Below are 13,474 nucleotides of genomic sequence, written 5' to 3'. Positions count from 1 at the left end.
TACCAGGATTTTTGTGAGCATACAAGGACTCCCCATGGAGAGCTGTTTAGGAAACTAGAGATGACAATCAGCACTGGGGATGAGATTCCTTTTACCAATCTTTAGGTACCTACTGAGTAGGCTTCTACAGCTGAAGTAGTTTTCTAGACCTTATTTTAAGCAAATTGCTGTTGTAGCACAAGTTGTATCATCCCCAAGCAACCACCTAAAACAGACCTGATGAACAATGTACCAGGAGCATCCACTGCAGCATAGACTTCTAAAGTTAGGCAAGATGAATCCAAACCCAAGCATCTAGAGGTTTAGGATATACCTGAGATGAAGAAAAATCATAAAAATTCTCCCCACCTACCAATTCCGGTGGATTTTATTCCAAGTGCAGAAGTCAACTAAATAAACTCTGATGACTGAAGGGCATACAGAGTTTACATTAGATTCAAACTGAACAGGGACTTGGGTGACATGGGTTCTATTCCCAGCTCTCTATATGCATCTACACATCATCAGACAAGTCGTGTCATCTCTACCACTTGTCTACTTAGGCTTTACGTTCTGACAGAACGCACTCTCTGTGCACATCGTGTTGTCTGCCTTCTGCATACTCTGCATACCTGGAGATACACATTACTATTTCTACTGATATTAAGTAATGTTTAAGACAGACATCACAGCAGGGAAGAAATGGTAATTCCTGATAATTCCCCAGTCCAGGAGCCCTCCTTTTTTTCCTTCTTGTTTATGGCTTGCTGGCCATTCCACCTCTGACTCTAGTATCTTGTGAGTCATTATACTGAATGTGTAAATAGGGTTGATATTGGGTGCTATGTGGCAGGAAGAGACTGGACTGATTCTGACCCCCTTCCTGAACTCCATTTACAATCACAACACTATTCTTACATATGCAGCTTTTGACTGGATAACATGGCAACAAACATGGGAATAAAATCTATAATATTTAATAATAATGCATTCCTGATAAATACAGGAATACAGTCTAAAATGCCCTGAAATCCATTTCTAGGTAGAATGCATTCTGGTCAGAAACTGCATTCCTGTCCAGTATCTGCACTGCATTTCTCGCTCACTGATACAGCACACATTGTTACAGGGAACCCTGATGTAGACGAAGACATATGAAATTGGTAAATCACTGTTGCGTTTAATCATGTTATTAAGTGAGGCAAGAGGTTTCTTTCACTTTTTATTCATAGAATGATAGAGGCCAGAGCTTAACGCACAGCAGCCTCCCAACATCTCATGAAAAATATCCATTCAAAATTTCACATGTGAAATATATATTAAAAAGCTAAAACAATAACAAAATTAATGTGGCTGCTCTGAGATGTATGCAACTGCTTAGCTGTGAACTCTTTTTCTTACTGTTCTCTCTTGCTGAGGATGCATAGCAGGTCAAGAACCTGTCTTTGTACTTTTTTCCAGCACTTGGCACACACATGAAGGTAGAAAACCCCACAAAATAGAATGATAAAGCTGGGTACCATCATCTACTGAGAAAAATGCAAAATAGGTTTTCATATGAAGATGTTTATAAACTGGTGAAAATGCTGTAAATAAAAAGTACTTTGATAGGATTCCAATAAATATGTTTTGACTGGGCGTCTTTTTATTACAAAATAAGAAATGAGAAAAGCTGAATTAAAGTATTAAGTGCCAGTCTGAGAGGCTGCCAATGCCACTCCACTGTATTAAAATTGTACTGTCCTATAAGCCTGCACAAGATGTGTTAGCATCTTGTACTCTATTAAAAAAAAGTTGAGATGACTTTGTGCATTCACAAAAGTGGTTTGCCAAACACAAAAGTGTGTGTGAAGAGGAAAGAGAAGCCTAAGGGAATGGAATGGTGCAGGCTTTTTCACAGCCACAACTTATTCAGAACCAGGACAGCCAAAACTAAAAAATTATTTACAGAAGACACAACAACATGTGTAGGTCATATTCAGCAACGGTTAGATAGAAACTGGTGATGTGAGATCACTACTTGACCTTGTCTAGCTTCCTCTTGTAGTTTGCCACTGTCGTTTCCAGAACAACATTTTTGTCTCAAGATTATGTAGGTACAAAGTAGTTAGGGAACAACCCAAACCTTGCCTTTTCGTTCCTTCTGCCTTTGTATTCTACTTGTATAGATATCCTCATCTTTGTCTTCAATGCAAAGCAGAGAGCTTGTCCAGAGCACCACATTAAGCAAGTACCCTCACAATCATTCCTCAGTAAAGACAAGGCTTTGTAGATTTTCCCTTAGCATGCAACTGGTTGACAAAAATCCCAAATAACCAGTACTGCATTCATTTTAACTGGTGCTAAACTGCCCTTTTCACATTCAACCTTTGCTAAAGTTTATGTCAAGAAGTTATGCAGATACAAAAAGAACATCCTTCTGCCATTGAAGGCAAGGCTTAACAGACCCATACAGAGGTTTCACCTCATCAACAGATCAACAGACTAGAAATGTCAGCAGAAGGGATCATGCTCAGGTCATGTTTACGTTCCCATCCCAGCAGCCACGAACACCTGAGTCCCTGTATGTCATCAGTACCTGTGGTAGATGCAACATGTAACCCAAGCCATGCAGAGCTCAGCAGGGACTGTAAAACCCACACATGCTCAGCCCACCCTGATCCCCATGGAGTGACCACTATGATGGCACTTCTACCTCAACCTGAAGCCAGCTGTGTCTGCACTATCAAGCAGAAAAATGCTACAGATGCACAGATACTGCAGACATGCCTGAGATCTCAGAAGACAGGATCCTTCCTTGAAAATACAATTCCCTGGAATCCACAAGCAATTTTTTTGTAGCCTCAGAAGGTGGGTAAGTGCCTCTTGTTTTTCCTCTGCACTTCATCAAAGTACAGCTGATATCTATGATCTTGTCTGCTAATTTCATGTAGTACCTAATCTAGAGAGCATCTACATGTACGTAAGATTTAATGAAAATCTCTCTTTTGAACTGATTTGCCTAATTGGAAAGGCTAGGATTCTCAAATCAACCTGTGTGAATGGAGTACAAACTCAGGACATTTCTTCATTCAGCATTTAACTTTTTAATCCTTTAAGAGGATTAAACTATTCAGCCTAACCAAATCTATTTCTCTTATCAACTCTTGATTTTTACTACAAGCTATAAAATTATAAAACTTAATTTTTAAATTATTAGTATCAAATACAAACACTATAAATAAAAAATTAAAAGGAAGCCAGGATCAAAGTAAAAATCATCTGGAAATCCCTGGGTCTGTAGGATGACTCCATCATTCCCATGGGTTTGTACTCTTGGCTTCAGGAAAGTTTTGTTTCAGCATATGTATTACAATATCTGTCAGCCGAGTACCTATAACAGTGTGAATAAAAACATGTGACCTTGCCAAAGATGATATGATATGTCATGTTCCTTCCTTTGGGATCCAAAAGACCTTCTTGAGTCAGGTGGTTGACGAAGGGTTGTTTTTGGATAACGGCCTAGGGATGAACTATCAAACTAAATGAAAACATATCTTCTTGCAGGGGAACAGATCTACCTCTTTTTTCTAACTAGCTGAGAAAAGCACAAGCATCTGCTCTAGAGAAGCCTTCAGTAAGATCCAATTTCCATATCCTAAACCACTTTTTTCTTTAGGGAAGATCTACAGTTTTGATCAGGCTTTAGTTTGACATGTAGCTTCACAATTTCTTTGCCCAGGTGCAATTTAAAAAAAAAAACAACACACAGCCCTTGGTAATACAACCTACCCTGTCCATTCTTCACACGCTTCACACATTCCCTTTGTCATTCAGAATAGATACATTTCAGGGCAGCTACTCTTGAAATAGGCACACTCGCACTAAATAACTAAAACTCCTAAACAACATTTCTTAACACCAAACCTGAATTGCTGTTAAAAATAAGATTTCAAGCATCTGGAATATTTTGGGTGATAGTTTCAGGGCAACAGGAGATAGCTCAGAGGGCAGGAGAAGTGAGAAGGAAATAATTTCAAAGGAGGTGCTCAAACTGAGAAAAAAAGAAAGTAGTTACTTTTGTTGAGAGCAAGTTCTGAAAATTAGAGTTGGGATTTCAGAGGCTAAAACAGAGTTCACCTGAATGCAGTATCTTTCCTTAATTTAATGGACTGAATGTACTATAATTCCAGCTGTCTCATGCTGCTCTTGATTTGATTAAAAATAATGATCATGAAGAAGTAAGCACTGCTTTCTTTGAATCTGTTGCCTCTTCACTTCTGCTGAGGCTGCCACCAATGGTGTTAATTGGTAGCTGGACAGAAGCCGACAGCTACTGAATAGCCATCAGACATTCATAATTTTCAGTCACCAGCAACAGGCTGATACCCGGTCTCACTGAAATTCAACGTCTCTTTCACAATGTCCTTTCTGGAATAATATTTGATGCCAACAAAAAATAAAACATCAAAATGTTTTACAGGCTTTAAGAAGACATCAGGAAAATTAAATAGAAGGAGGATTATCTATTGCACTTGGAATCAGACTTCAGCCGTCTGCCTGTCTGGGAGGTCATAATACCTTTCTCTGCTTCTCTTCTTTGCCTTGTTCCCTGCTTCTCTTCTCTATTTGGACTGAAAGCATTTTGAAGCAGACAATACCTCAAATGCATTTGTAAAAAACCAGAAAGCAATCCTCCTGCAGTGAGATTTCTGTCTGTCTTGAAACTGTTTTGAAACACTGTCAGGTGTAAATAAAAAACTGAACAAAACATATAACAATGGAGAAGTCAGTCCTTTACCAGGGATCTTCCTAGCTTGAATGTACTCTTTTAAGAAAAAAAGTATTCTGTGTTTTTATATAAAAATAGGATGCATCTGCTTTCAGGAGACAGGGAAAATATACCAGGAAAATATAAGCACATTAAACATATGCTCTGTTATGAAAAGAAAAAGGAAAAAGCAAGGATGGAAGAAAGGTGACCACCACCTATAAAAAGGCATATTTTGCTCTTAAATAAGTCAACAAACAGTGTAAAAGCAGATGGATCTTTTTTGCTCACTGTAGATTGTATAGCTCAAGAAAGGGTGAAGAGTGTCTCCCGTTCCCTTACAGACTGACACATATTTCCTTGCCCTCAGTTAACCAGGGTACAGATTTGAACCTGCATGGCAGTGAGCACTAGTGTAGCCTCTGGTATCACTAAGGGTCTTTGTCTGCAACCCTGCAGCCTGCTTTCCACTTGCAGCTCCACCCCTTCCTCCCCGCTGCTGTAGCGGTGGGTCCCAGAGCCTGTGGGACACTGTTTTTTATCCTGTTGTTCCCATGCCGTTACTCCCATGCCCAACGACAGGACAAGGGGGAATGGCCACGAATTGGAACACAAGAAATTCCACCTAAACATGAGAAAAAAACTTTTTCCTGTGAGGGTGACAGAGCAGTGGCACAGGCTGCCCAGGGAGGCTGTGGAGTCTCCTTCCCTGGGGACATTCAAACCCGTCTGGACGCAGTCCTGTGCCCACTGCTCTAGGTGTGCCTGCTCAAGTAGGGGGGGTGGACAAGATGATCTCCAGAGGTCCCTTCCAACCCCTGCCATTCTGTGATTCTGTGATTCTATGTACCTGCAAAGCCTGACAGTGTTCTTATGGCAGGTTCTGTATGGGACTTTAAGGCTTGCCAAAGATGCTGCCTTTACAGGCAATGGAGGGAGAAAGGCACCTCCAAAGGGTGAAAGTTACCTAAGACCCTTGGGAATGTCACTAAAAGCCCTTTGCCCCCAGTACCAGATCAGATGATGAGGGAAGTGGTTCTCTGGAGCAGTGGCTGGGGGCTCGCCAAGGAGATGGGACACTCAGGGTCCTTCTCCTGCTCCTGCACATAGTCAGGGGCCACCACGGCAAGGCAAGACTGAAACAGAAATCTCTACACATTAGGGGTGAGGGCCTTCAAGCATGATTTTCTCTAAAAATAATTTGTTGACATTACTGAATTTACCTTCAAAGCACTAGTTTTGGTAAAATGGTATTGCTCCAAACTTAGATATGTGAAAATGAGACACAGACATTAAAGAAAACCACCAAACTGACCAAACCCCCAAAATAATCCTGTTGATATTTTTAAGCAACTTCAGAAGCTATTGGGACAAATTTGGGAAATTCCATACCACTACTTTGCTCACAATAAGGGTCTCATGGACTTCATTGCATTTATAAACATTTAGTACAATCCAAAGTTTGGCTTAATTCACTTACTACTTGAAGTTCTGTGTCAAAGAAGGGAAAGAGTTCTTGTGGATGGTATTTAAGTGCTTAAACCAAAGCATACTGTCTACATGTCCTAGCCTCATTTACACAGCCATTTCTTTAGCAATGAGGAAGTGACCCAAAGACTGTACCTTCATTAACTCTAAAAATGATGAATCCAAATCAGCTATCCTGTGCTGGATGAGAAAAAAAAATAATGCTGAATACCTACATTAAAAACTATAACATACTATATATATACCATACTATATATATATATATATATATACACCATACACAGGAGAGAATTGAGGGTAACTCAAGGATATCCCTTCATTTTATCAGTTTTAATATGCAACTTTGAAATCTTTGCATTTTTCTAATATGGTCTTTGTCTATGCAACTTTCCTTTTTTGGCCAATGTAGTTATCCATGTGTATTATCTTGATACGGGCATGAATTGATGACTAAGGCAGGCATCTGACCCTTTTGCATAGCAAGAATACACAGACTTTTCAAAATGCAGCAAGAATCAAACAAGAGGAATTTTTCTAATTATCAACATGCTCTTCTCCATACAGCTCGCTTTCCTTTTTCTCAAGGGTACACCATCAATAACGCTTTCTGCCTGCTTTTTATCCATACTTTTCTCAACTTTCTTTTATGATACAACTGTTCACAAAATGATACAACTTTATTTTCGGAAGGTGTATGTATTGCCTTTTATCTAAGCAAAGAATCTACTATTTTTCTCAAGTATTTTTTATGTTTATCCCTAATGAAAGAAAAATCCCTAACAGTAGTTTAAAGATTAACTGAAAGCAGTTTAAAAGTATATAATAAATATATATATACACACACTTAGCATTAACAACATGATAACAAAAGCATAACTTCTACTTAGGCACTGGTCATTTAGGAGACTCTCTAATACTGAGATGTTTAATGTAAACAACATGGGAAAAATTACCTGCTCATATGTGCAGTAGCTGGTAATTTCTCTGTTCTGCTACTGTCATGGGTACTAAATTCCAATAAATAGGCAGCATTTGTAGGCCTACTGGAGAGCAGAATAGTGAATTCTGTACATATTGTCTGCATTCATGGGAGAACTTTGTTTTTTGTCTAACGATACCTAAGAGTTAGTGTTACTTTTTCTTTCCACAGTTGTTCTTTGAATGCACTGTCTAATATCAAATTGCATATTTTAAAAATTTATTTATTGATTGTTTTTGTTTTACGTGTTTTCAAAACAATTCTTGAGGGCAAGTACCCACTTAGTACAATATTGCTTCCTTTTATGACAGTAATATTGATGTAAATAGAATCATAGAATCATAAAGGTTGGAAAAGACGTCTAAGAGCATCAAGTCCAACCATCAACCCAACACTACCATGATTCAAAATGCCATGGCTACATGATTTCTGAACACCTCCAGGGATGGTGACTCCACCACCTCCCTGGGCAGCCTCTTCCAATGCTCGACCACTCTTTCAGTAAAGAAATTTTTCCTAATATCCAATTTAAACCTCTCCTGATGCAACTTCAGGCCATTTCTGCTCACCCTATCTCTAATAACTTGGGAGAAGAGACCAATACCCACCTCTCTACAACCTCCTTTCAGGTAGTTGTAGAGAGCAATAAGGTCTCCCCTCAGCCTCCTCTTCTCCAGGCTAAACAACCCCAGCTCCCTCAGACGCTCCTCATAAGACTTGTTCTTTAGACCCTTCACCAGCTTCGTTGCCATTCTCTGGACATGCTCCAGCATCTCAATGTCCTTCTTGTAGCGAGGGGCCCAAAACTGAACACAGTACCCAAAGTGGGCCTCACCAGTGCAGACTACAGGGGCATGATCACTTCCCTACTCTTGCTGGCCACGCTATGCCTGATACAAGCCAGGATGACCTACCTGGACTTTAGTAAGGCCTTTGACACTGTCTCCCACAGCATTCTCCTGGAGAAGCTGGCTGCTCATGGCTTGGACAAGTGCACTCTGCACTGGGTAAAAAACTGGCTGGATGGCCAAGTCCAGAGAGTGGTGGTGAATGGAGACAAATCCAGTCGGTGGCCAGTCACAAGTGGTGTTCCCCAGGGCTCAGTGTTGGGGCTGGTCCTGTTCAATATCTTCACTGATGATCTGGATGAAGGTATTGAGTGCACCCTCAGTAAGTTTGCAGATGACACCAAACTCGGTGGGAGTGTTGATTTGCTTGAGGGTAGGGAGGGTCTACACAGGGACCTGGACAGGCTGGATCATTGGGTCGGAGCCAACAGTATGAAGTTCAACAAGGCCAACTGCTGGGTCCAGCACTTCAGTCACAACAACCCCATGCAACGCTACAGGCTTGGGAAGGAGTGACTGTAGAGCTGCCTGGTGGAAAAAGACCTGGGGGTGTTGGTTGACAGCCACCTGAACATGAGCCAGCAGCATGCTGAAGTGGCCAAGAAGGCCAATGGCATCCTGGCTTGTATCAGGAATAGTGTGGCCAGCAGGAGCAGGGAGGTGATCGTGCCCCTGTACTCGGCACTGGTGAGGCTGCACCTCGAGTACTATGTGCAGTTTTGGGCCCCTCACTACAAGAAGGACATTGAGATGCTGGAGCATGTCCAGAGAAGGGCAATGAAGCTGGTGAAGGGTCTAGAGAACAAGTCTTATGAGGAGCGTCTGAGGGAGCTGGGGTTGTTTAGCCTGGAGAGGAGGAGGCTGAGGGGAGACCTTATTGCTCTCTACAACTACCTGAAAGGAGGTTGTAGGGAGGTGGGTATTGGTCTCTTCTCCCAAGTTATTAGAGATAGGGTAAGCAGAAATGGCCTGAAGTTGCATCAGGAGAGGTTTAGATTAGATATTAGAAAACACTTCTTCACCTAAAGGGTTATCAAGCATTGGAAGAGGCTGCCCAGGGAGGTGGTTTGGTCCCCACCCCTGGAGGTATTTAGAGGAAGGGTAGACGTGGTGCTTGAGGATATGGTTTAGTGGTGGACTTGGCAGTGATAGGTTAGCGGTTGGACTCGATGATCTTAAGGGTCTTTTCCAACCTTAACAATTCTATGATTCTTTGATGTTGGCCTTATATTCAGCTGGCTGTCAACCAGCACACCCAGGTCCTTTTCCACCAAGAAGCTTTCCAGCCACTCTTTTCCAAGCCTGTAGCATTGCATGGGGTTGTTGTGACCGAAGTGCAGGACCTGGCAGTTGGCCTTGTTGAACCCCATACAGTTGACCTCGGCCCATCGATCCAGCCTGTCCAGATCCCTCTGTAGACCCTCCCTACCCTCAAGCAAATCAACACTCCCACCAAGTTTGGTGTCATCTGCAAACTTACTGAGGGTGCACTCAATCCCCTCATCCAGATAATTGATAAAGATATTAAAAAAGACTGGCCCCAACACTGAGCCCTGGGGAACACCCTGTGACAGGACACCAGCTGGATTTAGCTCCGTCCACCATGATTCTCTAGGCTCGGCCATCCAGCCAGTTTTTTACCCAGTGAAGAGTACACCTGTCTAAGCCATATGCTGCCAGCTTCTCTAAGAGGATGCTGTGGGAGACAGTGTCTAAGTCTTTGCTGAAGTGCAGGTAGACAACATCCATAGCCTTTCCTCATCCACTAGGCAGGTAATACGTATGTAAGGTTGGAAGTAGGCTTCCTGTAACATTCAACAATTTGACTTCACTATTTGCAGAAAGCAAACACACGAGGTACAGACAGCCAAATCAGATCGATTTTCCCCACTAAAATTAACTTCTATAGAACCATTTTCAATTGTTTACACTTTTTAAGCTGTAAGATGTTATAGAATAGAATAGAATAGAATAGAATAGAATAGAATAGAATAGAATAGAATAGAATAGAATAGAATAGAATAGAATAGAATAGAATAGAATAGAATAGAATAGAATAGAACAGAATAGGATAGAATGGAATAGTTCAGTTGGAAGGGAACTATAACAATCATCTAGTCCAACTGCCTGGCCACTTCAGGGCTGACCAAAAGTCAAAGCATGTCGTTAAGGGCATTGTCCAAATGCCTCTTAAACACTGACAGGCTTAGGGCATCAAACACCTCTCTAGGAAGCCTGTTGCACTGTTTGACTTTTGGTAGAGAAATGCTTCCTAATATCCATTCTAAAACTCGTGTCCTATCACTGGATCCCAGGGAGAAGAGATCAGCATCTCCCTCTCCACTTCCCATCCTCAGGAAGCTGTAGAGAGCAATGAGGTCACTCCCCCGCCTCCTTTTCTCCAAACCAGACAAACCCAAATTCCTTAGCCGCTCCTCACAGGAAATGCCTTCTAGCCCTTCCACCAGCTTTGTTGCCCTCCTCTGGACGCATTTGAGTACCTTAACATCCTTCTAAAATTGTGGGGCTCAGAACTGCATATAGCACTTAAGGTGAGGCCACACCAATGCTGAATATAGTGGGATTATCACCTCTTTTGACTGGCTGGTTATGCTGTTTGATGCACCCCAGGATGCAGTTTGCTCTCTTGGCTGCCAGGGCACACTGCTGACTCATACTGTGCCTACTGTCAACCAGCACCCCCAGATCCCTCTCTGCAGGGCTGCTCTCCAGCCACTCCTCTCACAATTTACATTTGTGCCCGGCATTACTCCATCCTATGTGTAGAATCTAGCATTTGTTCTTGTTAAATTTCATGCCACTGATGACTGCCCACTGCTCAAATCTATCTAGATCCCTCTGCAAGGTGTCTTGTCCCTCAAGAGAGTCAACAGCACTTCCGAGTTTAGTATTTGCTAATGGTTTGTTCAACTCCTGCATCCAGATCATTGATAAAAATATTGAACAGAACGGACCCCAGAATTAAGGTCTAAGGAACACCGCAGGTGACTGGTCGCCAGCCAGATTTAGCCCCATTCACTACAAGCCCTTGAGCCCTGCCCTTCAGTCAGTTCTTCACCCAGGCTCCTACCACTCGTCTGCGTCCTATACTTTCCTGTAGGGCTTTTCTGATGTCTTTCTCTAAGAAAATCTTAAGTACAGTGTCCAAATGATTATGTCAAAGAGGCAAGGACATGGACCATCTTTTGACTAACTACTATGTGCTTATTTCCTGCAAATTTATTGCTTTTACATAAGATATTTTTAAGATGGGTATATCGGTCATTAGCACAAAACCATACAAAATGGTTTGCATTTTTAATATTTCCACTACACTGTTTCTTTTCTTGTTATAAATGTAATGATATATTAATTATTATTGTGCCATAATGAAAACATTCATTTTTTTCACAAGCTGCAAAATAATCTCCTGATCTTTTCAGTGATTGAACATGTAATGGTATTCTGCTCAGACCCTGTAAAACTGAACTGCAGGAAATTAAGATTTTCTCACTTACACTTCTCCTGCATGTTTAAGTAAAAATGGTACTGTTTCTCTCAGGACCAAAATGAACATGGTGTCACATAGTCAACATGGCAAAAGTGTTGTTAGTCCCATGGCAGAAACATTTGTTATGCATAGCAGGACAGTTATTTCACATAGAAATGAACATATACAGTTCAGTGCCCATTACATGTATTCCCAAACGAATATTCATTAGAAGAAACCAGAGACTCCATAACATTCACACACCAAACAGGGCCTCCCTTGCTAAAGGTTAATTGAACTCTGTTCCACCTAGCTACAAAGAAAGCTACAAAGAAATCAATGTATGATTAAGAAAGCTACTCTGGGCTTGTTCTTCACAATTGATACTTCTTCCTATTACCTCTTTTCAGGTTTCTCCATTTCAGCTGTTCTTAGAATGTGTAGGAAGCACATTGCCTCCCAGCACTGCTACCCATGCCTACGCCTCTCTCTCTCATTGTGTCTCTCCCATTTTCCTCCTTCCCTAGGGTTTCTTTCTCAGCTTAGTCTTCTTTTGAAAAATATGGTTCCAGCTGGTCCACACCTCCCCTCTTTGAAGTCATTCTGATCACCACCTCCCCATAAAGACCTTATGGTGCTGGACGAAGGTCCCAGTAAGATGTTAGCTTCCCTGTTGGCAGAAGACTTACAGCAGAAAGAGTGAGGTAGCTTTCAGATGGCTCTAATGCTTGCCTCTTGCAAAATCCATACTCACAAGCAATGCTACAAATGCTGGATTGGGTTTACTCAACTGGCCCACACCCAGTATTATTTGTACTTTCAGGCACCAACACTGGCAAATCATCTAATGCCCTTTTTTATTATTTATTTGTTTTGCTTGGGAAAAAGCTGCAGGGGGAAACTAGTCATAGACTACTCAGTGGCAGCAGCTGCAAAGGCAGCCAAAGCAAAGACCTTCAGACAGAACTTTTTAAACCTTTTTGTTGTGTCTTCTCCAGCCTGTACCACTGGCTTGTTAGGTCAACTCCAACGTATTTCTTCCTCAGCTATCTTTGCACCTCACATTCACATCTGTAATTGCATTCTTTCTCTGCCCTGCCCCACTTTCCTCAATATCCTCATTGTCTCAAACCTATCCTTTCCTCCCTGCTGCCTCTTAACTCCCTCAGAAACAAAATAAAAAGACTGTGAAATCAACTTTTGCAGACACAGATCCTACGCCATGTAACTTGGACTACTTTCTGCACTGTGCTTATTCAGTTCCTAGTACAAAGAATACCTCTTTATGTCAGTCTTTAGGTATTGGCAGTAAAATCATGCATGGAAAATAAAATAAAATGAACTGTGGTAATGCCAGGGTATGATGGTATTATAAAACACTGAAGAATTATTTTGTACTAGGAAGATACTCCATCTCAGATGCAACTGAGAAAACAAGTTAATTTTTACTATCAACTCTTTCATACAAACAATATTTTTCACAGAAACATAAAATTTTAAGCACATTGCCAATTGTACTGAAAGATTGGTGGCTGTTGTTAAGAAAGATTTCTTGCTTTCTTTACCTGAGCTGGTAGAAGCAGGAGACTTGCTGCGTCGGGATGGGCCCGGGCTCTTGGTGGTGCTCCTACGTGAAGTTGAAGCTATTTTGGTATAGGAAGTGGATTTCACCACCCGACATTCTAAAAGACAAAGAAACTGTATAAGTTAGCAATTAGGAAAGTCAGCAAGATTCTGTAACAGAAAGACCACTGAAAAGTACAAACATGTAGCCCCCACTTGTTTTCATTCATCTTGAGGAGTTTTATGGGAAAATATAAAATCTGTATAAATGGCTCAATTAAAATCCAAGTACAGTATGTACCACATCCCAGACAAAGAACTGCTGCAGTAATCCAGACTTTTAGATACCATGGTTACTGCAGGTACTTAGGACAGCT

The 13,474-nt window shown here is 41.4% G+C and overlaps 1 protein-coding gene across 3 annotated transcripts in view; it reads right to left on the bottom strand.

Moving 5' to 3' along the window:
• The window catches only part of DCLK1 (doublecortin like kinase 1), a 256,342-nt gene that overhangs the window by 69,715 nt on the left and 173,153 nt on the right, over positions 1-13,474 (bottom strand). For all 3 annotated transcript variants that reach the window (XM_064441013.1, XM_064441011.1, XM_064441012.1), the window contains exon 5: positions 13,100-13,216. In XM_064441013.1, coding sequence (XP_064297083.1) covers positions 13,100-13,216 — 117 coding nt within the window. The remainder of the gene's footprint in view (positions 1-13,099; positions 13,217-13,474) is intronic.

This window comes from Phalacrocorax carbo, chromosome 1 (genome assembly GCF_963921805.1).
Source record: "Phalacrocorax carbo chromosome 1, bPhaCar2.1, whole genome shotgun sequence".
In the NCBI taxonomy this organism is placed as follows: Eukaryota; Metazoa; Chordata; class Aves; order Suliformes; family Phalacrocoracidae; genus Phalacrocorax; species Phalacrocorax carbo.
The sequence above is the reverse complement of the archived record's forward strand: the minus strand, read 5'-3'. Positions and strand labels throughout refer to the sequence as shown.